We start from the raw sequence: 25,972 nt of genomic DNA on the forward strand, positions 1-25,972 counted from the left end.
AAAACCTTCATCAACAATATGTAGCTTCAAACAATAATGTTTCCTTGCTTCATGATCTATCTCTCGTACGTAATCACTCGATCATTTCCATCACTACTTCTTTTGCCCTACAAAAATCGCGTTCACGTGATCACGCTACCCAGTGTATAGGCGAAGAGCCACACCCTTGATTTTACTGGCACATCCGGTATTTCATCATGGCAGCTACAGTTGCTAATGATCTTACTTTGCAAGACGTTAACCCCACTGGAAAGGAAATTGGTCGTGGTGCTTATGGGAGAGTGTTTGAGGTCGACTATCAAGGGACCCTGTGTGCCGCCAAGGAGGTACACGCGTTACTACTACAGTATTCGGACAGCCAAGAGCTTAGCAAGATCACAACAGACTTTCTTAATGAATGCCAAATATGGAGTACCATTCGCCATCCTTGCATCGTTCAGTTTTTAGGTATATACTTATTATAATTGAATTTGCTTATATGCAGTCTATAATACAGGAGTATACTATCCGGTACGTGACCAGTATAAATTACCTGTTATGGTTATGGAGAAGATGATATACAGCCTGAGGGGTCTGGTGGAGAAGTATGCCAGTATACCGTTAAATGTGAAGTTGTCCATATTGGATGAAGTGTGCCTTGGTCTAAGATACCTCCATAGTAGGAATCCACCAATTGTACACCGTGACCTCACCCCTAATAACATTTTACTGGGAAACCGTCTTGAAGCCAAGATCACTGATCTGGGTGTTGCTAAAATGATGCAATCAGATAGTAAGAAAACCATGACTAAAATCCCAGGAACACCAGATTTTATGCCACCTGAAGCACTCACCAAAAGACCTGTCTATGGTCCTCCATTGGATATATTCTCTTATGGAGGAGTAGTCCTTAATGTTATTACTCACCAGTGGCCAGAACCATCTGATCGAGAACAGCTCAATGTTGACACTGGGAGATTTGAGGTGATATCAGAGGTGGCGAGACGTCAGCACTATCTTGATACACTCACTGGAGGTGCTGCTGACCTGAAATCAGTAGTGACATCTTGTTTAGATGATGATGCCAGAAATCGTCCAACAGTTATGCAAGTGTCCACAGAAATCAAGAGGATAAAAGATGTGTGCAGTCAACAAACCAGTCATGATGGGATGAGTCCCATCGTATGGTGGGTTGAGGTATCTGGTCAGTCATCATCACAACAAGTTAGTTGTAAAGCAACAGCAATGCTACTGGTATAATAGACACTTGTTCAGCTTAAAGTTTGGTGCCAGCTTATTTTCCACATCAGCGTAGTATAACAGGATTTCCACATTGTTTTTGTGACCAGCTTCCACGTGCACAAATTAAAGTTGTATTTTCACTATGACCAGATTTCTACACTGATAGACTTGCTGTTTGAAAAGAATCTTTTCTCAGACCTTGTGAGGACCACAAATAGCTAGTAGTTTGGTAGAATTCAATGGCCATAGCATTCATTGTATTATGTAATAAAGCTGGTAAAGTCACAGAAAACTTTCTTCAGTGTCTCTTTCTTTATCAGTTGATAGTGTAAGGATAGCCCATAAGGACTTAACATCTAATCTTCATTTATCTTCTTATATCATTTTTTAAGAATAGATTCCCATCACCAGAATGACCCAGGTATCTAAATTGAACCATATGAAGAATGCATGCATATCCGCACTTATGCAGCAAATTAAAGAAACTATAGCTTTGTATTGAAAGTAGCTAGTATAAATGCTCTATATACATCTATATAGATGCTGCACAGGTGGGTAAGCTTTATTAATTACTCTGAGGAGCATAATTAAAATACAAATGAATCTGGTTTCTATGCTATTCATTGAGAATAGCTTTCCTAACAGGATGTATAAGTGTTGTAAAACTAAAAATGACAGTGTGGGCCTTGCTAGTAGCCTCCCAGGAAATTGCGTATCTTTACTAAAGAGGTAAGCACGCCTCTAATGAGCAGACTCAAAGCTTTGTTAAGAGACATTATATTTTTGTTAGAAAGCACCATAGACAAACTATTAAAAATTAAGATGGTTCTGAGTGTTGTTTGTAGTTAATGTACTCTGTTTGTATTAGCTATACCGTACAACAGCTTATATGTGCAAGCTCCAATTGTTTGCAAATTATTGAAGTTTAATTTACAAAATTGTCTACTGTCAGGGACTGAAATTCTTATAATTTTCAAGTGAGCCGAGTTTCACCAAAACTTACTGTATTAGAAACATTAATGTCAGTAGTGTAGAAATATGGAGAAATTGTTCATGCGACATGTCTCACAAATTCAGCAATTGCAGAAATTAGATGCTACACTAATATATTTTAGCTGCTTCGCAAAATTTTAGACCTTATACAACAATAATCTGTAATAGTACTTCCTTAGCTAAAATGGTAATAAATGGATTACAAAATTAATAGCGAAATGTATGCATTAAAGTACCATACAGAGGGAAATTTTGGTGGGGTAAAATTTGGTAAATAGCCTGCAGCTAAATTGCATTTGGCACAATAAGCTTTGGCGAAATCTTTAGCTATAAACAGGCACTACGCATTAATTGACAGGTTACTTAGGCAAATTTGTAGCAAATCACAAATCAGCCTGCCAAAGTTTTCCTCTATACAGTAAGTAATTAACACCATTGTTCAGTCAGGCAGTAGTGTTCCTGAGATCTCCAGCCGCACCAGTGATTATTGCTGCCTTTTCTTTATCTTATCTGTCATTCTTGCTGTATTTTTTGGCACAATTGAGGAATGTAATTTTTCAGCAAAGCATTCACAGTGCATGACACATGGATTAATATACAAGCTATATCTATTATGACTAGTGAACCTGCAGAGTTTTACTATAATAACTGGTTATTGGAAGGTAATAGGATATTGACTGGTTATTGTCTGATTGTAAATTAACAGACATAATGGTACTCAACATGCCTGTTGGAAGCCTTAGAGTGGTACCAAAGTGACCATCAACATCCTGCCTTACAATAACAGTTATTACAATCATTTCCACATGCTTTGAAGTTAACACTTGTCAGCAGGGGTAATTTATGGTTTACCAAGTGGGTGGGCAAAAGCAGTAAAAGGCTTCTTAGCCAACAATTGGCTTGACCTAGACAATACTGGTTATGAATGAAGTATAGAGATTAAATTTGCACTATGTACATAGTATAGCTGCAGGTTTACGCGGTCCATAGGTGGCGGAAGGGGGAGGGGGGGCTAGGGGGCCAAGGTTCCCCTCAGAATGATATCATGCCAAAATTATCCTTCTTGGAGTGGGGCTGAAAACCATTGATATACTCTAATAGAATGCTCAATTACCCTAATAGAGTGGTCAAGGCCTTCATATAAACGTGTTCCTAAAAGTATATAGTTAAAAAGAAAAAAAGTTGCCTGTACAGCAGGAATCGAACCAGGTACCCCTTACCACTGTATCAAGTGTTTCCGGGTGGATATAGGCTGTTTTGTACTGCTTATAAATGCTATATGTGAATGCATCAAGTAAAAATCAGGCCTTCAGATCACTCAACTAAAAATTGCAATTAACTTAACATATTCATGGTCTATTCACTGTAAAAAATTTTATACAAATTGAATGTACCATGTCCATGTATCAAATAAATTTGTACCGCTGTTCATTTTCAGTTATACCACTATATACCAGTGAATATATCCCGGTATAAAACAGTTTATTTCTCTAAAATCGTTTGTGAGTGAAGGCCTGATTTTTACTTGATGCATTCACATAATTATGTTCATTAACCCTGCAGCTAAAAGCTTTGCCAAAAACGTTATTAACTGCAAATAGCCTGTTTTAAATAGTTTTGACTAAAAGTTGGTGTTTTAGTTAAAATTGTACCTATAAAATTGCTATAAACATTAATTTTGGTGGACTTTGAGACATTGTGAAAACTATATGGCTACAGCTTCTGTGGGTTGTACCCCCCAGCTGCAAGACATTCTATACTCTGGTCAGCCCCCCCTCATATCAACTACTTCCTCCGTCACTGGGTGGTCTCCCTTGTTTTTATTACTTTGTTTCTATGATATCTGCTCAAATCTAAAATTACTAATTTTTTTCTGTGGATATATAGTGCCTAGTTTTTAGAAGTGGCTCAACATCAACTTGTTACTGGTGTAATCAGAGGCCATAGTCTAGTAAGTAATAATAGCAGTCCACTGATCACCCTTACATCTACCATATCTATCCACACAAAAAGTTTACCCTTCAAGGTTTAACCTTTACAGATTGATATTTGCTTGTGTTAATAATGGTCATAAATCTGCAACCAATGATTTGTCTTGAAGTACACCACTATCATGAGCATTAATGGTACATGGAAATTAGCTTATGCATGGAAATAGCTTATGATTATAGTGGCATATGTTTGTGCAGGAGTCATTATTTACCACCAAACTAGAGGAGATGGAAATTAGCAATAAGAAGTTGAAGGGAGAAGTCACCATTCTTAAAAGTGAAATTTCTGATCTGAAGGTGGAGAATGATGGTTTGAAGGTGAAGATTGATGGTTTGACTGTGGACAATACTGGCCTCAAGGCAGAAATTACTGAACTTAAAGAAGAAGTCGACCAACTCGAAACTAAAAGTCAAAATTTACAGGTTAGCTCTGGTGTAATTAAGCTCAGGGCTACTTGGCTAGCTCTGATAAAATCTGTGTAGCAGCTTTGATAAGGTATTATGTCTCTATTACAAAACATCATAAGACACCTGAAAATTTTATTTCCCGCATACAAGTAAATTTATAAGAGTTCAGAATGTACGTTCCACTAACTAACTGCTTTACCAATGCTTTATATTTCAGTATGATGATAGTGCATGGAGCTATTCTCACCAACTAGCAATCCAAAGTTTACAATACCAATGTTTTACACCACCAATGTTTTGCACTATTGTGGTGCATATGTACATGTGTGCCTTATGCAGGTAAAAGGTCAAAACCTTTTCAATGATCACTTTATTGCAGTGCAGACCTAGAGTTTGTTCACTGTGTATATGTCTAGTACAATAGACAATATCCACAATGATGTTTTTGACAATTATTGTCACAACACAAAATGGCCATGTTAGTGTGGTGACTTCATATGGGAAGGTATTGGCTATTATAGCATTAAGGGTGAGGCATATAATACAAAACAGATGTATCCATTTGTGTACGTATTTAAGAATTTTGGTCTGCTTTCCTTGTTGGAGCATCATCACAATACATGCACTATTTCTTATCCTTTATATTGTCCAATATGTAATAAACTATGAACAATATCCATATCTAATACCAGAAGCTCATCATCCTCAGACTCGATGAACTTCTGCTAATGTGCACTACAAGTATAAGGAAAATTAGGAATCTTTAGGGATCAAAAAAGTAGGGAGACAAGGGAGGTCGCCTACACCTGCAGATATACTAGCAAACATTTAATCCCAAATTCAGTCCCTAATCTCCTTATACTTGTTTGTTCACTTTTTTTGTAAATTATTATGACTGGTGAACCTGTGCATACCACATCAAAAGAAAGGATGGCACCAGAGTTAATATTTTCATCTGAATATAATGCATACCCCAGCTATCAATCGAAAGTGAAGTGGCCATCACACTTCGCCTTCAGCCTGTTACACAGTGCTAAAAACAAAGAACAGTAAGAGAAAGCACCTCTGTAATCAATCCAGTCACATGAAAAATACAGACAATTCATGCACCCCAACTATCAATTACTGACTCAAAAGTGAAGCAGCCATTGTGCTTCGCTTTCAGCCCATTAGTCCATTACACACGTTACAAACAAAGGGCAATATATTAGAAGCGCCTCTGCAGTAACCACAGAAAATATGGATGATTCCTATTCACAGCTGGAAGCCATGCATCACACTACCACAAATTGACACCTTGGGCTGTAGCAAAAGAAATGGGACACAAAGGAGGACAAAGGTAAGTCCATGATGTGTGTATTGTATGTACTGTAGTATGCCAAAAGTCATGTCTCAGGACAAAGCGACGTAAAACAGTGAAAAGTCAAGCCCATAGCCTTAGCTGTTATCGAATTACGATTGCCTAAAGGCATCAGGCAGGCAACCAGGCAGGCAGGCAGGCAGGCAGGCAGGCAGGCAGGCAGGCAGGCAGGCAGGCAGGCAGGCAGGCAGGCAGGCAGGCAGGCAGGCAGGCAGGCAGGCAGGCAGGCAGGCAGGCAGGCAGGCAGGCAGGCAGGCAGGCAGGCAGGCAGGCAGGCAGGCAGGCAGGCAGGCAGGCAGGCAGGCAGGCAGGCAGGCAGGCAGGCAGGCAGGCAGGCAGGCAGGCAGGCAGGCAGGCAGTTAATCAGTAGAAAATTCCATTCAATTTAAAATTTCATAACAATCTATTGGAAGTATTTATGGTCATACCTTTGGGCTTGGTTAACCAATACTGCCAAGGTGTCAGGATGTATACGGTGAAGCTGATTTTTGGGTAATTTTTTGGCCAGAAAAACCATGATCCCTAATTTGCAGTATTGTATGATGAGCCAAAATCTCTGAAGTCCTTGCATTAACACTTCCTTTTATTATGACATCACATTTCATCATTGTGGACATCGTCCATTATTGTTAATTTAAAATAAAGTACAGTTCCAGTGATAAAAAGTAGTGAAATATTACAATACATAATTATATGGAAAAAAATCCCTACATTTTCATGACTTGTTGTGATATACTATAGCGACACAGTGCGAAAATCGTGCACTTTTTCATAAAAGCATAAAACTTACCACATCAATAGTACTCCTCACAGCATAATTTTTTTGATATACGGTGCCAATGCAGATTTGGCCTTTGGTGACCTTTACGGCCATTTTTGCCCAGAAATTTGATCAATTTCGTCCTTAAGGCATTAATTAACTTGTTAAAACATGGTACCAAAAGAAAGGTCTTGTTGAACGAAACAACTTAGTCTTTATTTGAAGTTAATATATAGGTGATTTCATTCCAAAGTTATGACCATTTATATTACCCATGAATTTAGAGATAATTTACCTCCCCAAGGGTAATTTACACCCCAGGGGCAGGTAAACTCAGAGAATTTTGCAGTTAATAAAATGTTGAAAAAGGAATTACCTATTAACTTCTAAATAAAACCAAGTTGTTTCATTCAACAAGACCTTTACTTTGGTACCATGTTTTAACATGTCAATAAATGCCTCAGGAAGATAAAGACAGAAATGATCAAATTTCTGGTCATAAATGTCCATAAAGGTCACCAAAAGTCAAAACTGCGATGGTACTATATCAAAAAATATGAATACTGAATCAAGACACACGGTAGTGTGTCGTGCGGCCCAAGAAGCCGGCGCGCCACACCGTGAGTATATTGACAAGAAGAACGAAAACGTAATTTTCACACCTTTGTATCTCGGTGATCACTTATCTGATTGGAACCAAATTTGCTACACAGTTGCCCGCCAGCCAAGGGAGTCTACATTCCAAATTGGAAGGAAATCGCTCTAGCCATTTCCGAGATACGAGCTGCCAAAGTTTCGTTTTTTTTTCTTCGTTTTTTTTTTCTTCTTCTTCGTCTTTTCGCACACTTGCAAAAATTGCTATAACCAGCAAACGCGTACTCCGATCGCCTTGAAATTTGGCACACAGAAAGGGAGTCCAAAGGCAAATCCTAGCATCAAATTTGGTACAAATCCGATGAATGGTTCAGGAGTTATGACCGATTATTCGTGTAAAACAAGATCGATTTGTTGTCACGCCTACAGGGTAAACCGCTTCATGGAATGAGTTGAAAATTGCTATGTAGATGGAGTAACCATCGTAGGAGTGCCTTTTGGTGGTTTGAAAGGAATCGAGATAAAGACCACGGAGATATGACACAAAACCCAACCTGTGTCACAATTACGCGATCGATTTTTATGAATAAAAAAGTATTAGTTTTCACGCCTACTAGGCAAACCGCTTAGAGCAATGAGCTGAAAATCGGTGTATAGCTGGAATAATCTTCATAGAAAGTCCTTGCAGTAGTACAGAAGAATCGGATTACAAACCACTGAGTTATGATTCGAAAGCCAACTCCGTGTAGCAAATGCGAGATCGAGATACTCTAATAGAACAGTCACCCTAATAGAGCATTCGGCTAATTTATTTACTCCATTATAGAATTTTATTACATCACAAGTTATTCTGTAGGGAGTTCAGTTGCAAACAGTTAATCTTATAGACAGTTCAGCAAGAAGACAGTCACCATGTGGAGAGTTAAGCAAATATACCACTATAGAGATTCAGAACATTACAAGTCACACTGAAGAAAGTTCAGCTATAAACAAGTCATGCACTGTGTAGAGAATTCAGCTACAATTAAGTCACTCTCTAGAGAATTCAGTTACACAGAATTCTGCTACACACAAGTCACTGTGGAGAGAGTTCAGCTACAAACAAATTACCCTTTAGAGTAATCAGCTACAAACAAAACACTTTGCAGGGTGTTCAACTGCAACAAATCAATTACCTTTAGAGCGATCAGCAATGAACAAATCAACACAAATCTACCTGTAGAGAGATCAGCTAGAAACAAACCACCCTGAAGAGAGTTCAGCTACAAAAAATCACCCTGTAGAGACATCAGCTAGAAACTAGACGCAATGTAAGGAGTTCAGCTACAAGCAATCACCCTGTAGAGAGTTCAGCTAAAACAAATCACCTTATAGAGAGTTCAGCTACAAACAGATTACCTGCATGTAGAGAGATCGGCTACAAACAAATCAACCTGCAGAGAGATCAGCTATATACACACAAATCAACTTGTAGAGAGATCAGCTACAAACAAATCACCCTGTAGAGAGATCAGCTAGAAACTACACACAATGTAAGGAGTTCAGCTACAAATAAATCACCTTATAGAGAGTTCAGCTACAAACAAATTACCCTATAGAGAGATCGGCTACAAACAAATCAACCTGCAGAGAGATCAGCTACACACAAATCAACTTGTAGAGGGATCAATTACAAACAAATCACCCTGTAGAGAGATCAGCTAGAAACTACACACAATGTAAGGAGTTCAGCTACAAATAAATCACCTTATAGAGAGTTCAGCTACAAACAAATTACCCTGTAGAGAGATCGGCTACAAACAAATCAACCAGTAGAAAGATCAGCTACACACAAATCAACTTGTAGAGAGATCAGCTACAAACAAATCACCCTGTAGAGAGATCAGCTAGAAACTAGTCACAATGTAAGGAGTTCAGCTACAAGTAAATCACCCTGTAGAGAGTTCAGCTAAAACAAATCAACCTGCAGAGAGATCAGCTACAAATAAATCACTTTATAGACAGTTCAGCTACAAACAAATTACCTTGTAGAGAGATCGGCTGCAAATTAATCAACCTGCAGAGAGATCAGCTACACACAAATCAACTTGTAGAGAGATCAGCTACAAACAAATCACCCTGTAGAGAGATCAGCTAGAAACTAGATACAATGCAAGGAGTTCAGCTACAAGCAAAATCACCCTTTAGTGAGTTCAGCTACAAACAAATCAACCTGCAGTGAGATCACCCACAAAAACACACTTGTACAGAGTTCAGTTACAAACAAATCACCCTGTAGAGAGATCAGGTAGAAAAATTCACCTTGTAGAGAGTTCATTTACAAAGAAACCATCATATAGAGAGTTCAGCTACCAAGAAATTACCCCGTAGAGAGATCAGCTAGAAGAAGTCACCTTGTAAAGAGTTTAGCTACAAAGAAACCATCATGTACAGAGTTCAGCTACAAAGAAACCACCTGTACAGAATTCAACTACAAACAAATCACTGTGTATAGAGATCAGCTAGAAGAAGTTACCTTGTAGATAGTTCAGCTACAACAATCCACTCTGTAGAAAGATCAGTTAGAAGAAGTCACCTTGTAGAGTGTTCAGTTACAAAGAAACCACCATGTAGAGAGTTCAGCTGCAAACAAATCACTCTGTAGAGAGTTCAGCTACAAAGAAACCTCCATGTAGAGAGTTCAGCCTCATACAAACCACCTAGTAGAGAATTCAACTACAACAAATCACCCTGTAGAGAAGAAGTTACCTTGTAGAGAGTTCAGCTACAAAGAAACCACCATGTAGAGAGTTTAGCTGCAAACAATTCACCTGTAGAGAGTTCAGCTAGAAACAAATCACCCCGTAGAGAGATCAACTGGACGAAGTCACCTTGTAGAGAGTTCAGCTACAAAGAAACAATCATGTAGAGAGTTCAGCTGCAAACAAATCACCCTGCAGAGAGTTCATCTACAAAAAAATCACCCTGTAGAGAGTTCAGCTAGACGAAGTCACCTTGTAGAGAGTTCAGCTACAAAGAAACCATCTTGTAGAGAGTTCGGCTATAAAGACACCACCATGTAGAGAGTTTAGCTGCAAACAAATCACCTGTTACAGAGAGTTCAGCTACAAAGAAACCATCCTGTATATAGTTCAGCTACATTTCAAGTCACCCAGTAGAGAGATCAGCTGCAAAAAAATCCTGTGGGGAATAATGAGCATGTAATAAATATATGTATATAATTTGTATAATTACTAATAAAATCAAAAATAATTGAAATACTAAATTCTTCTTTAAGTTCTTTTCTTCTTCCTGTGGTAAAGAAAAAAACACATGGGTTAAAAAAGCCCCAAAGCCAGCCATAGGCCGGCTTTGCAGTATACAAATACAAAAAGAAGTGATATCTAATCAAAAACAGCCAAGCTGTAAAAAAAGGTGCGGCCCCCATAAAGGCAATGGTGAAAAAAGATGTGAAATCCAAGGTGGCGGCCAAGAAATGGCTGTGATGGTAGGTTAATGGTTACATTTTAATAACGGCAATTCAGGTGAATTTTGTGCCGCTTGGTCTTGGCACCAAATTCACCTGAATTGTTGTTATTAAAATGTAACCATTAACCTACCATCACAGCCATTTCTTGGCCGCCACCTTGGATTTCACATCTTTTTTCACCATTGCCTTTATGGGGGCCGCACCTTTTTTTACAGCTTGGCTGTTTTTGATTAGATACTATTTATGTAGATAGTTTCATGCTTTTATGAAAAAGTGCACAATTTGGCTAATTTTGGGGGCTACACCGCTGTACTAATAGCTACTATCATTCGTCTATTGTTTCACTACTTTTTATCACTGGAACCCTACTTCATTTTAAATTTTTAATTGTACTGCCATATGGAAGGAAAGCTTGGTGCTGGAAAAATTTGGTGAATGACCATGAATTTGTTTTCTCCACTCAAACGATTTGCTCGTGAGAAAAACAACCACTTATTGTAGCTCACATACTTCTAAGCATATATGCATATGAACCTGCTGCTGATGGAGTCTCTGCATATCACTGCTGAATCATCATGCTAGAGTCTTATATTGCGTTTACACTGCCATTGCTACACGGGTTGAGCAGGGCTACCATGAAACTGTTTACTTTAAAGTGTAAGTGTAAACAAGAGATGAGTCGACCTATCTATTGTTGACTCGACTTGCTTCATGATGTAGGGTCATACCCGAGTAAATCGTGTCAGCTCTGGTTCATGTGAGGCACAACGTGGCGCTTGAAGTGATAGTGATATCGAAATGGCGGTATGGCAAGACGATGAAACGACAAAATTGTTGGAGTTGTGGGGGGAAGAGAGTGTGCAAGCTTCGCTGGAAGGTTGTATCAGAAACATCACCATTTACGACAAGATTGCAGCAGAGCTCACTTCATGTGGTTACCAAAGAACGGGAATGCAGTGCCGAGAACGAGTCAAAAAGCTCAAGAAAGATTACAAAAAGACAAAAGATAACTTAAATGAAATGGGAAACAAACGAAAGCTTTGTAAGTTTTACGAGCAAATAAACTGTATTCTCGAAGACAGACCATCACTAAACCTGCGATAGTCCTTGATTCATCTGATTATGATGTGGACAAGGCGGTGGAACTTCCCGACTCAGGTGAGTTGCAATCTTGTATTGCAAGTAGCAGCAATGACCTGAAAACCAATGAAGACAAGTTGAAGAAGCCTGAGGAGATATCTGAAAATGATGAGCCAGTAGAGAAGGATAAGCTGGGAGAGAAATCTGATAAGTCTGGAATGAAAGGAAAAGGGCTCAAGAAGGATGATAAATCTGAAGTGAAGAAAGAGTTGGTCAAAAGAAAGAAGAAACCAACACGCAAAGAAAGAATGGAAAAGTCCATGAATGTAGTTCTTGAAAAGGTAATGAAAAGACAGCAAGAAAGTGATGACAAGTATGTAGAGCTAGAACTTAAGCACATGAAAATGGAAGAACGAATCATGGAAATGGAGAATGAGCGAAGAAAGGAAGATCGTGATTTTCAATTTCGAATGTTATCAATGATGTCTCAAGGCCACCAGGTACCTTTTCCAAACCCATATTACACAGTTCCACCAGATTATTCAGCAGGTAGCAGAAGCGGTAGTAGCTACTACTCTGGCAGTAGCACCAATAGTGGAGGGTATCCCATGTATCAGTCTTCGCCAGGGTCATCACCAGACATTGCATAGTGGACTGTGTTTAACATGTTATGATTTGGTTATTGTATAATTTACCCATGTTTAATGTTATAAGACCACAGTTTGTACAAATTTTTATTACAATCAGTATATCATCAAAATTAATGATGTATACACTTCCTATTATATATATATCAAGACACACGGTAGTGTGTCGTGCGGCCCAAGAAGCCGGCGCGTAACACCCGTGAGTATATTGACAGGAAGAAAGAAAACGCAATTTTCGCACCTCCGTAGCTCTGTGCTTCCTTGATGAAACAAGACGATTTTTGCTGTGGACATGCCCCCCAACTGCAGCACTCTACATTCCAAATTTGAGCGAAATCGCTTCGAGCGTTCCCGAGATATGCGACTTCAAAAATTGGCTGAGTTTCTTCGTTTTTTTCTTCTTCTTCTTCTTCTTCTTCTTCTTATTTTTCTTTTTCTTGTCGCACACTTACAAAAACTGCTATAAAACTCGAACGCGTTATCCGATTGCCTTGAAATTTGGCACACAGAAGGGGGGTATAAAGGCGCATCTCGGTACCAACTTTGGCTGGAATACCATAAACAGACAAAGAGTTATGAGCGATTATGCACGAAAAATAACACCAATATGTTGTCACGCCTACAGGGTAAACCGCGTATGGGAAGAAGCTGAAAATCGGTGGGTGAATAGGTTAACTATTGAACCTCAAACCTTTTGTGGTTTGAAATAAATCGAGCTAAAAACCTGGAAGATACAGCGAAAAAATCAACAGTGTGTAACAATTACGCAATCGAGATTAGCTAATTTTTAATATTTTTATTTTATTATTATTATTATTATTATGCTTGCCACGCCTACCAGGTAAACCGCTTGGGGTAATGCTTTCAAAATCGCTGTACAGATGGAGTTATCATCTTAGAAAGGCTCTTCAATGGTGTAGAAGAATCAGACTTAAATCCACGGAGTTATAACACGAAATCCAACTTGGTGTAGCAAGTGCGAGATCGAGATACTCTAATAGAGCAGTCATCCTAATAGAGCAGTCACCCTGAACAGAATTAAAGAGATCAGTTAGAAATAAGTAACCTGTATAGAGATCAGCTACAAACAAATCACCCTGTAGAGAGTTCAGCTACAAACAATTCACCCTGTTAAAACATCAGTTAGAAGAAGATTTCTTGTAGAGAGTTCAAATACAAACAAATCACCCTGTTGAAAGATCAGCTAGAAGATGTCACCTTGTAGATAGTTCAGTTACAAAGAAACCACCATGTAGAGAATTCAGCTACAAACTAGTGACCCTGTAGATACATCAGCTAGAAGAAGTTACCTTGTAGAGAGTTCAGCTACAAAGAAACCATTCTGTAAAGAGCTCAGCTGCAAACAAATCACCTATACAGAATTCAGCTACAAACAAATCACCCTGTAGAGAGATCAGCTAGAAGAAGTTACCTTGTAGATAGTTCAGCTACAAACAAATCATCCTGTAGAGAGATCAGCTAGAAGAAGTTACCTTGTAGATAGTTCAGCTACAAACAATTCACCCTGTACAGAGCTCAGTTAAAAGAGGTTTCCTTGTAAAAAGTTCAGCTACAAACAAATCACCCTGTAGAGAGATAAGTAAGAAGAAGTTACCTTGTAGATCGTTCTGCTACAAACAATTCACCCTGTAAAGAGATCAGCTAGAAGAAGTTACCTTGTAGAGAGTTCAGCTACAAAGAAACCATCATGTAGAGAATTCAGCCGCAAACAAATCATGTATAGAGAGTTCAGCTACAAACAAATCTCCCTGTAGAGAGATCAGCTAGAAGAAGTTTCCTTGTAGAGAGTTCTGCTACAAACAAATCACCCTGTAGAAAGATCAGCTAGAAGAAATCACCTTGTAGAGAGTTCAGCTTCAAAGAAACAATCATGTGAGAGTTCAGGTACAAACAAATTGTCCTGTAGAGAGATCAGCTAGAAGAAGTTACCTTGTAGAGAGTTCAGCTACAAAGAAACCATCATGTAGATAGTTCAGGTACAAACAAATCACCCTGTAGAAAGATCAGCTATAGAAGAAATCACCTTGTAGAGAGTTCAGCTACAAAGAATCTATCGTGTAGAGAGTTTAACTACAAACAAATCACCCTGTAGAAAGATCAGCTATAGAAGAAATCACCTTGTAGAGAGTTCAGCTACAAAGAAACCATCATGTAGAGAGTTCAGCTACAAACAAATCGGCCTGTAGAGAGATCAGCTAGAAGAAATTACCTTGTAGAGAGTTCAGCTACAAAGAAACAATCATGTAGAGAGTTCAGCTGCAAACAAATCACCTGTAGAGAGTTCAGCTAGAAACAAGTCACCCTGTAGAGAGATCAGCTAGAAACAAGTCACCTTGTAGAGAGTTCAGCTAGAAGAAGTAACATTGTAGAGCTACAAAGAAGCTACCATGTAGAGTTCAGCTGCAAACAAATCACCCTGTAGAGAACTCAGCTACAAACAAATCGCCCTGTAGAAAGATTAGCTAGAAGAAGTTACTTTATAGGGAGTTCAGCTATGAACAGATCACCCTGTAGAGAGTTCAGCTACAAACAAATCACCCTGTAGAGAGTTAAGTTACAAAGAAACCACCATGTAGAGAGTTCAGCTGCAAAAAAAATCAATCACTCTGTAGAGAGTTCAGCTAGAAGAAGTCACCTTGTAGAGAGTTAAGCTGCAAATAAATCACCCTGTAGAGAATTCAGCTACAAACAAATCACCCTGTAGAAAGATCAGCTAGAAGAAGTTACCTTGTAGAGAGTTCAGCTACAAAGAAACCACCATGTAGAGAGTTCAGCTGCAAACAAATCACCTGTAGAGAATTCAGCTAGAAACAAGTCACCCTGTAGAGAGATCAGCTAGAAACAAGTCACCCTGTAGAGAGTTCAGCTAGAAGAAGTCACATTGTAGAGAGTTCAGCTACAAAGAAACTACCACGTAGAGAATCCAGCTGCAAACAAATCATCCTGTAGAGAGTTCAGCTAGAAGAAGTCACCTTTTAGAGAGTTCAGCTACAAAGCAACCACCATGTAAAGAGTTCAGCTGCAAAAAACTCAATCACCTTGTAGAAAGATCGGCTAGAAGAAGTTACCTTGTAGAGAGTTCAGCTACAAAGAAACCACCATGTAGAGAGTTCAGCTGCAAACAAATCACCTGTAGAGAGTTCAGCTAGAAACAAGTCACCCTGTAGAGAGTTCAGCTAGAAGAAGTCACATTGTAGAGAGTTCAGCTACAATGAAACTCCCATGTAGAGAGTTCAGCTGCAAACAAATCACCCTGTAGAGAACTCAGCTACAAACAAATATGCAGTGAAAAAGATCAGCTAGAAGAAGTTACCTTGTAGAGAGTTCAGCTACAACGAAACCACCATGTAGAGAGTTCAGCTACAAACAAATCACCTGTAGAGAGTTCAGCTAGAAACAAGTCACCCTGTAGAGAGATCAGCTAGAAACAAGTCACCTTGTAGAGAGTTCAGCTAGAAGAAGTCACATTGTAGAGAGTTCAGCTACAAAGAAACCACCATTTAGAGAGTTCAGCTGCAAACAAATCACCCAGTAGAAAGTTCAGCTATGAACAGATCACCCTGTTGAGAGTTCAGTTAGAAACAAGGAATCCTGTAGAGAAATCACCTAGAAGTATCACCTTGTAGAGTTCAGCTACAAACAAATCACCTGTAGAGAGTTCAGCTACAAACAAATCACCCTGTAGAGAGATCAGCTAGAAGAAGTTACCTTGTAGGGATTTCAGCTACAAACAAATCACCCTGTAGAGAGTTCAGCTACAAAGAAACTATTCTGTAAAGAGCTCAGCTGCAAACAAATCACTTGTACAGAATTCAGCTACAAACAAATCGCCCTGTAGAGAGATCAGCTAGAAGAAATTACCTTGTAGATAGTTCAGCTACAAACAAATCACCTGTAGAGAGTTCAGCTACAAACAAATCACCCTGTAGAGAGATCAGCTAGAAGAAGTTACCTTGTAGGGATTTCAGCTACAAACAAATCACCCTGTAGAGAGTTCAGCTACAAAGAAACTATTCTGTAAAGAGCTCAGCTGCAAACAAATCACTTGTACAGAATTCAGCTACAAACAAATCGCCCTGTAGAGAGATCAGCTAGAAGAAATTACCTTGTAGATAGTTCAGCTACAAACAAATCACCCTGTAGAAAGATCAGTTAGAAGAACTTACCTTGGAGAAAGTTCAGCTACAAAGAAACCATTTTGTAAAGAGCTCAGCTGCAAACAAATCACCTGTACAGAATTCAACTACGAACAAATCACCCTGTAGAGATCAGCTATAAGAAGTTACCTTGTAGATAGTTCAGCTACAAACAAATCTCCCTGTAGAGAGATCAGCTAGAAGAAATTACCTTGTAGAGAGTTCAGCTACAAAGAAACCACCATGTAGAGAGTTCAGCTGCAAAGAAATCACCCTGTAGAAAATTCTGCCAGAAACAAATTGCCCTGTAGAAAGATCAGTTAGAAGAAGTTACCTTTTAGAGAGTTCAGCTACAAAGAAACCATTCTGTAAAGAGCTCAGCTGCAAACAAATCACCTATACAAAATTCAGCTACAAACACATCACCTGTAGAGAGATCAGCTAGAAGAAGTTACCTTGTAGATCGTTCAGCTACAAACAATTCACCCTGTAGAGAGAGCAATTAGAAGAAGTCACCTTGTAGAGTGTTCAGTTACAAAGAAACCACCATGGAGATTTCTGTAATCAATATATGTGACCGGATTTGCGAAAAGGGGTCTTCCACACACATCCAATTCCGTAAATGTTGGAGACCATAACTCAGTGTTCAAGTAACATAATTATTAACCTGAACATTTCACCATGTATTCAGCTATAGTGGTGCTCACCACTGCCCAAATATCAAGGCAATAGCTCTTTCCAATCTGAAGTTATCAATTGTCAAAGTTGGCAAATTGGACCCCTTTTCGCAAATCCGGTCACATATGTATTATACAGTATATATAATTTGTACATTTACTGATAAAATATTTAAAGTACATCTACTTCATCTTTTCTTCTTCCTGTAGTAAAGAAAAAAACATAGGTTAAAAAAGTCCCAAAGCTGGCCATAGGCCGGCTTTGGGGTATACAAATACAAAAAGAAATGAAATCTAATCCAAAACAGCCAAGCTGTAAAAAAAGTGTGCGGCCCTCAGAAAGGCTATGGTGAAAAAAGATGTGAAATCCAAGGTGGCGGCCAAGAAATGGCTGTGATGGTAGGTTAGTGGTAAAAATTTTAATAACGACAATTCAGGTGAATTTTTGTGAAGCGGCACAAAAATTCACCTGAATTGTCATTATTAAAATTTTTACCACTAACCTACCATCACAGCCATTTCTTGGCCGCCACCTTGGATTTCACATCTTTTTTCACCATAGCCTTTCTGAGGGCCGCACACTTTTTTTACAGCTTGGCTGTTTTGGATTAGATATATATATATGCTAGGAGTAGTACTGGACAAGAGCATTCCGTATGGTTGATGCAGCATCACTTGTTACAGCTGTTGTCCCAGCTGAAGGTGGCTGCTCCAGTAAATCACAATGTTCTTCTATCCAACTTTCGTTAAATCGATCATCATGTACTTCACAGACATTATGAAGAATGCAGCAAGCTGTTATAACAGTGGGAACATGCATGCTCAACAATCATGTCATTACTTTTACAAAATCTTCTCCACCTAGCTTTCAATCTACCGTACGCATTTTCAACAACAATTCTTGCACGAGACAAGTTGTAATTAAAGTTCTTCTGTCCTTGCGCTAGGGCTGAACCATGAGGAAACGGCTTCATTAACCATGTACTTAAAGGATACGCAGAGTCAGCAACTAGAAATATTGGTATATCCACTTCTCTAATCCTCACCTTATCTCCTTGCAAAATATTGTTTTCACTACCCAATTTAAATATCTTTGAGTTAGCAAATACACGTGCATCATGCACGCTACCAGGCCAGCCCACATAAACATCACAAAATAAATATTCATGGTTTACAACACCCTGTAAAATTACTGAGTACCAGCCTTTCCTGTTGTAATAGTCTGTGTGGTTTAATGCTGGAGGATTAACAGGTATGTGGCATCCATCCACTGCACCACCACACTGAATCATTCCCCATTTCAGTCTGAATCCGTTTACCACATGTACAAGTTGTTCATTCATGGGAAACTGTATGTACTTCTTCAAGAGTATCCTAACAATTGTCTCACAAGTGTCATGAACTATCACGCACACAGTACATCTTGCTACTCCAAATAAGTGACCTATAGTTCTATATTCCCCACAAGTAGCCAAACACCATAGAGTAATTGCCACTCTGTGTGGTACAGCAATTGCTTTGCGTAGCACAGTATCCTGTCGTTTAATCAAAGGACCCAGTTGTGTGCAGAGGTAATCAAAGGTATGTTTGCTCACTCGAAAATTCTCCATCCAATCCTCCTCTGAAAATGTGTTCAACACAATATCATCCCACCAGTGTGTGGATCTAGTAAAAAAACCAAAGACATGCATACATATAAGCACCCATGCAATTACCAGATATAAAATACAGCACAGCCTGTAGCTTCTTTTCTTGCAATTGGCCGTCCAAATTAAATAAGCTAGCTAGCACAAGCAAATATGGCTACTTGTGTATTTTTTACCTGTCAAATTTCCACACTATTTTGGGACGAGGAATAGAATACAAGAACGAAGTAGCAACAAACAATACCATTAACCAACTAGTCAGTACTCCCCACGCTTGGATACTCTTTGTGACAAAAGTCTTCGTCTGCTTAGGTTTTTTCGTCGCTGTCTTAGGAGTCTCTCGTACTTTGCTCTACAGGCGTTATCAGTAGCGAAGGAGTGAACAAGAATAGCCACTGGCTTATTACCGACAGTCGCCATTGTATAACCGAACGCCACAATCAGTTGATAGATCGATAGTTAAAATTACACATGCGCAATAACACATTAACTTGTAATCAGCCTTCAAATTCATAGCAAGTGTAAACAGGAGTGACAAAACAGAGTTGACCCCAGGTCAAAGTCTTACCCGGGTAGCTTAGTTGCAGTGTAAACGCAGTATTACCATTGCCATCAACTATATAGGACATTTGGTATCCTCGAACCTTGAAGTCCAGACACAATGTGAGTGCTACCATGCATATATTGATCTTATATTTGATTGCTGCATAGTCTTAAATATGAGACACTTGATTAGATGTCAAACTCAACACCATGCCAGGTACATCGATTGGTAATTAATTAAACAAGGGCATGCATTTTGCTAACAATTCATCAAATTTTATTTCGCCAACTGTGATATTTTGCTTCATTCGCCAAGTTACCAAAGTTTCCATCAATCCGGTGGTTTATTTTTTTATTACTGGATAGTTAGATTATTATATTCCATAAGTTAGGTAGAGATCTGTACTATGATGTACCACTCTGCGTGGGCAGTTCAAAGACGCCGCGAGTGCTATAATTTGTATATAGCACTGCTGCACTAACCGCAGCGAGTGCATTATAACTTATAATGCACTTACCACAGTGCAATATATTTAAATTGCACTGGCTGCAGTTTTGTGCTACATTGCACAAGTGCCAGTGGCTAAGGCTGCTACGTACACCTCACCTAATAGGTGGCAAGACGCTACACTGTTTACTCGAATTCTTATATAGCTTAACATTTGAAATTCGATTGTGGGGCCATACAGCAAGGGGCCACTCATGCTATGAAATTTCGTACAGCCACACAGAAATTAATTTTGAAATTTGAAATTTGGAGTGAAATCAGAAATTTTTGGCACAGACTTTTTAATTAGCGCGCCCCATTATCATAACATTATCTGTATTCCCCATGTCTATGCAAGCTATTACATAATAGAAATCATTTAAGTGTTGTACATATAAGGCATCTTAGAAACCACAATTCTGTAGTGTCTTCATTTTTTACTGCTCCAGTGAAATTTACAGCTCAGATTTCAGTCTTTATAAGCATAGCAGATTTCAGTGGACCTCACAAAGAGCAACTGATTTGTTTGCAGCTTTAGTAGCTAACATTCATTCAAGGGGTATGCAAGCTATATAAATTTAGCTATACTGGATTTTGTATTTGTGTATGGTGGTAGCTTTCACCTAGGGAAGTGCATGGGCTGCTAGCTTAAATTGGCTATTTATAAATGTGATATTGAAAAAAACTGAAGCTAGCTATGCAGAATTCTTTTTATTGTACATCCAGCACTGAGTATGCACTTGTGACAGTCATACCACTCTGTGCTGACATAAGCAGCATGTCTTTATAATTATATAATGAGAATAGGCTTAATTTTGTGGTTGTTATTATGCAGTGTTGGGAGTAACACGTTACATAAGTAACGTGTTACGTAATATTATTACTTTTGTGGTAACTAAGTAATATAACGAAATACACTATAAAAGCAGGTAATATAACTCAAGTTACTTTACTTACAAATGCAATGCGTTACCTAAGTAATATAGTCACTGTAACGAATATAGTATTATTACTACAAGTGACGAAGTTATTTAGTAATCCATTGAGTAATGCCTATAGCCACAACGAAGTAATGAAGCCTACTGAATGAAGCTTATTCACCAGCTTCTTACTTATAACCTAGATTTGCACATTGTCCAACAATGCAATCATGTCACATGATAAGGTGGTAGTTTCACACGTGACAGCTTAAGGCTGTGGACACAAAATATGTAATATTATATATTATATTTACTTTATTTTATGGGTAATATGTAACTGTAACTAAATAGTTCAGTTACAAGTAATATGTAACTAGTTACTTTTAAAGTGTAACTTGTCCAACATTGTTATTATGATTTACGATAATTATAAGGTAGCATAAAACCTCATTATGGCTCTATATAATTCTACATATGTACGTATACTGCATGTGCCAACTAAGGTACCTATACTGTAGCTAGAGTATATATTGGTGTTTTCACTAATTTAATGGTACTGTGATATATACCTTTGTGTATGCATGCAAGTAGAGTATAAATATTAATTTTAGTCCTGCAGTAATTAACTCTAGGTGGTAATCATCATACAGGTCTCGTCTGATGACTCTACATCTGTTACCATTAATGTATGTTTATGAAATGAACGATATTATGTTCTTTGTTAATTAAGTCTTACAAGCAACAGTCATCACATTTTCAACATTACTAAGTATGTCCAGTTTAGTATTCTAATACTTGTTTTGGTTCATCTGAAAAAATGATCCATCACAGATGTTCCTCCAACATATATAGCTCAGAACTTTTACTTCCATTGTTTACCACACATTTGGAACTCATTACCTAAAATAGATCTATCTCTACCTACAGACACCATTAAACACAAACTCTACAACTTCATGTGGGATCATCTCATACAGCAACTTAATAATAACTAATGTTCATAGTTTCCATTACCTTTGCCCTTGCTGCCACTGTTCAATAGCATCACCAATGATTACCAATGTAATATTATGGAGTACTGTTGTGACTAATTTTGTTTAACTTGATGTAGTGAGTCACTGGTGGCACTTTCCAGTGGCTTTTTATGGACTGAAAAACATTAATAAATAAATGAATAAATATTATTTTTGCAAACCAATATGCAAATGCATGCATGACTCAGTCACTTTGAAATTTGGCATACTAACTTTGGTGTGAAATTACATATATACCTGATAAAAATTCACAGAGTTATAGGAAATTGTTTTCAAAAAATACTGTCATTCCTACAGGGTAAGCCATTTATGGGAATAGCTCTGTATATAAATTAACTATTGTAACTCAAACTATTTGAAAATTGCAGTGACAGGTAAGGTGTACAGTATATGGCAAGGTTGAAACACTCTAATAAAGCAGTCACCAAGAAGGAAAAAGGTGTCTGAAAATTGTTGTTGTCCAGGGTTAAATCAGGGAGCTTCATGCCTAACTCCCAAACCCTTCACCGCTGAGCCGCCATTGTCAGCTGCTTAATTTCTACCTTATAAACGAAAGCTCTAGTTTAAATACAGTTTATGATCTACTTTTGGAGAATGCTAGAAAAATTTATGTGCATTATTAATATTTCTTGATATGGTGGTCGCCACCCTTGATTTCACAAGTTTTCATACCAGCTTTTAAAGGCTACCCTTTTATAAAGCTTGTCTGTTTGCATGGATGTATTCATGGATGTATTATATAGAAGCATTATAAATTTAACCTCCCATAAAGTAGAAACATAAGGTTTTTTTGTACTGATTGTAATGATGGTGTTGACAGAAGACAGCATGTTGATCATGATGGAGTATATGTACTGATTTATGTAGCAAAAACTGTTGATGACAGATCAGATTGGCAGTGAATCACCTCCTGTTCCCCCTCGATCAAAACGTGCAGTACAGACAAAGAAAGTAAGGATAAGAAAACTTGTGATTTTATGTAGATAGCTACATGCAATATTGGCTATTGTTTCACACTTGATGTGTCATTTGTATGGTAACTAAATTACTGGGAGAGGTTTGCATTTTTCCACCAGAAACCAGCTTTGCATTACCTCTACAGTGTCTTGGTGGAATTAGTCGGGTATTGTCAAGCTCCAACACACCTTCAAAACTTACCAGAAAATGTTTCTGATGAATGTTTATGAAACTACATTGTTTTCAACAATTTTTTCTAATAACTGACTGACCGACTGACTGACTGACTGACTGACTGACTGACTGACTGACTGACTGACTGACTGACTGACTGACTGACTGACTGACTGACTGACTGACTGACTGACTGACTGACTGACTGACTGACTGACTGACCGACCGACCGATTGACTGACTAATCAATGCCTTCAAACAACCATAACAAAACACATTACTATTTATCACGTTTAGATGTCACTTCAGCCGGACACTTGACACAATATATTACCGTAAAGTTGGGTTGTTAAGCGCATGCGCTTATAATTTTTGGAGAAAACGTATTGTAAAAATCATACTATCTGTTAGGCGCATACATCTAATAAATAATTATGGTGAGTGTAACACGAAATCACCATGTTGTGAGAGTAGTTAATAGTCACCACGCCAGTGTGTAAGAATATTTGACTCCATTTCTTGGTGAAATCCTTTGTGACAAACAAGATTATCACTATCCAGATGGCTGATTTGCTGTATACACAGCGAAGGGAGACCTCAAGGGAGACGTAAGCACTTGAGGAGACATTAATTTTTCAGTACTCTCAGCTTTTCTTGACATTTCTTGCTGTGTGTAGCTTTATCGTCACATTTTCCCATGTGCGCTTATCATCCATGGTTAATTACAAGAAATGTGTACGCGCTTAACAAATAATATGCGCTTAACAGATGCATGCGCCTAACAGATGCATGCGCTTAACAACCTGACTCTACGGTATTAATGATTGATGATTTGTTTAATTTTGTTATAGGAATTGGAGGAAGTAAAGAGCAGCAATGATAAGCTGAAGAAGGAAGTTGATGTTCTTAAGACTAAAATTGGTGGTTTGAAGGTGCAAAATGACAGTCTTCAGGAAGAGAACACACAGTTAAAAGATGAAAATCAACACTTAAAGGTTTGTGTGTGAGGCATTTTCCTTGAATTTCCATGCCATGAATCATCAAATTTACAGTTTACCAAGTTTTGCCTTTCATGATATGCACAAAATACAAACATTTACTTTTTGAATTTGTAATAGATTTTATAAAAAATTAAAGGCTTGACCAAGATTTATACATGACATTATTTTCAACAAATCTGTAACCATGTAAGTGTGTATATATTTTATGGTAGTACACGTCAATAATTATACTGTAGCTTGCAACTAGTAATACACATTAATGATTACTGTAGCTTGCAACTGGTGTTATCTGCCTTATTGTATAATATACATAACACACACAGATTACACTAGAATATTCTCAATGCAGTCATGTCTTGCTTATAGGAACAACTGGACTGCAAGAAGTCTCCTGACCCATTCAGTGGGCAAGTAAACATCAAGTGGCAAGAGGGAGCCCCTGCACCAATGCCCTATGCCAATCACTCTGCCATGTTACTCGAAGGAAAGGTGTACATTGGAGGAGGTAATGAGGCCATTGGCACACCATCTTACAGAATAGTTGTGTATGATCCAGCTGACAACTCCTGGAGTGCAACTCCCATCACCACTCCTTATTGTAACTTTGCCATGGCTATTCTTAATAATCGCTTGATCATTGCTGGAGGCCAAGACAAGAGTCATAAGGTGACCAACAAGATATTTTCAGTAGATGGTGATGAGCTAAAGAAGTATACCAAGATGATTACGTCAAGAGGTTGGGCCACCGCTGCTGGTCATCATGGAACACTGATTATCACTGGAGGTGAAGCAGATCATCACAAGAGATTAGCCTCCACGGAATTATTTGATAGTTCCACTGCACAGTGGTATGCCACTGATAACTTACCACTACTCCATTGCAGATTACAGGCAGTTGTACTAGACAACAACCTCTACTTATTAGGAGGGATTGATCAAGGTAACAATTATTCCCCAACAGTATTTACTGCTCCATTGGACACACTTCCCAGCCATGTTTTGAAGTGGGACTTCTACCAAGATACTCCATGGTGCCGTTCAGCAGCTGTCAGTGTACAAGACAGATACTTACTTGCAGTAGGGGGAATAAGTAAGACAGGCGATCGTTTCACACGTACAGGTGATATTCACATGTTCAACAAGGTTAGTCAGAGCTGGAAAGCCATAGGAAAAATTCCATCAGAAAGATATACAACCGCTGCAGTTTGTATAGACGATAACACAATAATGGTGTTTGGAGGAATGCATGATACCATGGATTGTACTAATACTGTTTGGATTGGCTCATTTGAGTCACAGTAACCTTATCCTGTGTTTTATATATTGTTTTTTTATGATTTTTAAGCTGGTAACAATTAAGCAAGTATTATAGTGTATCTTGTAACATTTGTATGTATATCTATAACAAATTAAGACTTGAAGTGCGACATTGCAGAGTCATGAATTGTGGAGATAAACTGTATGGTCATGTAGTAGGTGGAAGCCTTTTTTACAGGAATGCAAGTCAATACCTTATAATTATATCCTATAATAACAAGTGTAAGCAATTAGAAATTTCAAATTTGAGTTGGAATCACAGAATGAAACAAACTACGTACACCAGCCTGCAGCTATACTAATTCCTACTTAACCTGTCAGCAGTACAGCTATGGCTGAAGTTGGAATTAAATGTCAACTAGTACAGCTGCAGGTGTGGATGACCTCCCTTGTTTCATTCTTTTTAATTCTGTGATCCCCAAATCTTTTCCTTACACTTGCTTGTTAACCTTTTTGCAGATTACTATTGCATACCACATCAAAGGTAGTAAGAATGGTGCTAGACACATGAATCATGCAAGTGAACACATGCACAC

General features: G+C 38.3%; 2 protein-coding genes across 3 annotated transcripts; one reads left to right on the forward strand and one right to left on the reverse strand.

The window, feature by feature from the left end:
* Positions 1 to 25,541, forward strand: LOC136256398 (probable serine/threonine-protein kinase kinX). 2 transcript variants are annotated; one of them, XM_066049351.1, is made up of 7 exons: positions 1 to 447; positions 497 to 1,203; positions 4,404 to 4,628; positions 21,604 to 21,639; positions 22,855 to 22,938; positions 23,970 to 24,113; positions 24,486 to 25,541. In XM_066049351.1, the coding sequence occupies exons 1-7, from the start codon at positions 198 to 200 to the stop codon at positions 25,419 to 25,421; spliced, it is 2,382 nt and encodes a 793-aa protein (XP_065905423.1). In that variant the 5' UTR covers positions 1 to 197; the 3' UTR covers positions 25,422 to 25,541. The 2 variants fall into 2 exon arrangements, with proteins under 2 accessions (XP_065905423.1, XP_065905424.1); XM_066049352.1 differs by lacking the exon at positions 21,604 to 21,639 and having other exon boundaries at positions 3 to 447.
* On the reverse strand, positions 18,055 to 19,443 carry LOC136256764 (uncharacterized). The gene is made up of 2 exons (XM_066049781.1): positions 19,180 to 19,443; positions 18,055 to 19,022 (listed from the first exon to the last, which is right to left on the reverse strand). The coding sequence occupies exons 1-2, from the start codon at positions 19,248 to 19,250 to the stop codon at positions 18,134 to 18,136; spliced, it is 960 nt and encodes a 319-aa protein (XP_065905853.1). The 5' UTR covers positions 19,251 to 19,443; the 3' UTR covers positions 18,055 to 18,133.
* Positions 25,542 to 25,972: the final 431 nt, after the last annotated feature.

The sequence above is a fragment of the Dysidea avara genome, chromosome 5, assembly GCF_963678975.1.
Source record: "Dysidea avara chromosome 5, odDysAvar1.4, whole genome shotgun sequence".
Lineage (NCBI taxonomy): Eukaryota > Metazoa > Porifera > Demospongiae > Dictyoceratida > Dysideidae > Dysidea > Dysidea avara.

What these genes read in the sequence shown, in the direction of transcription:
- LOC136256398 (XM_066049351.1), top strand. Translation starts at nt 198, where the DNA reads ATGGCAGCTACAGTTGCTAATGATCTTACTTTGCAAGACGTTAACCCC. An exon ending in CTACATCTGTTACCATTAAT is followed by an intron (nt 21,640 to 22,854) that starts GTATGTTTATGA and finishes TGATTTATGTAG; the next exon opens with CAAAAACTGTTGATGACAGA. An exon ending in ATGAAAATCAACACTTAAAG is followed by an intron (nt 24,114 to 24,485) that starts GTTTGTGTGTGA and finishes TCTTGCTTATAG; the next exon opens with GAACAACTGGACTGCAAGAA.
- LOC136256764 (XM_066049781.1), bottom strand. Translation starts at nt 19,250, where the DNA reads ATGGTATTGTTTGTTGCTACTTCGTTCTTGTATTCTATTCCTCGTCCC. An exon ending in ATAGTGTGGAAATTTGACAG is followed by an intron (nt 19,023 to 19,179) that starts GTAAAAAATACA and finishes TTTTTTTACTAG; the next exon opens with ATCCACACACTGGTGGGATG.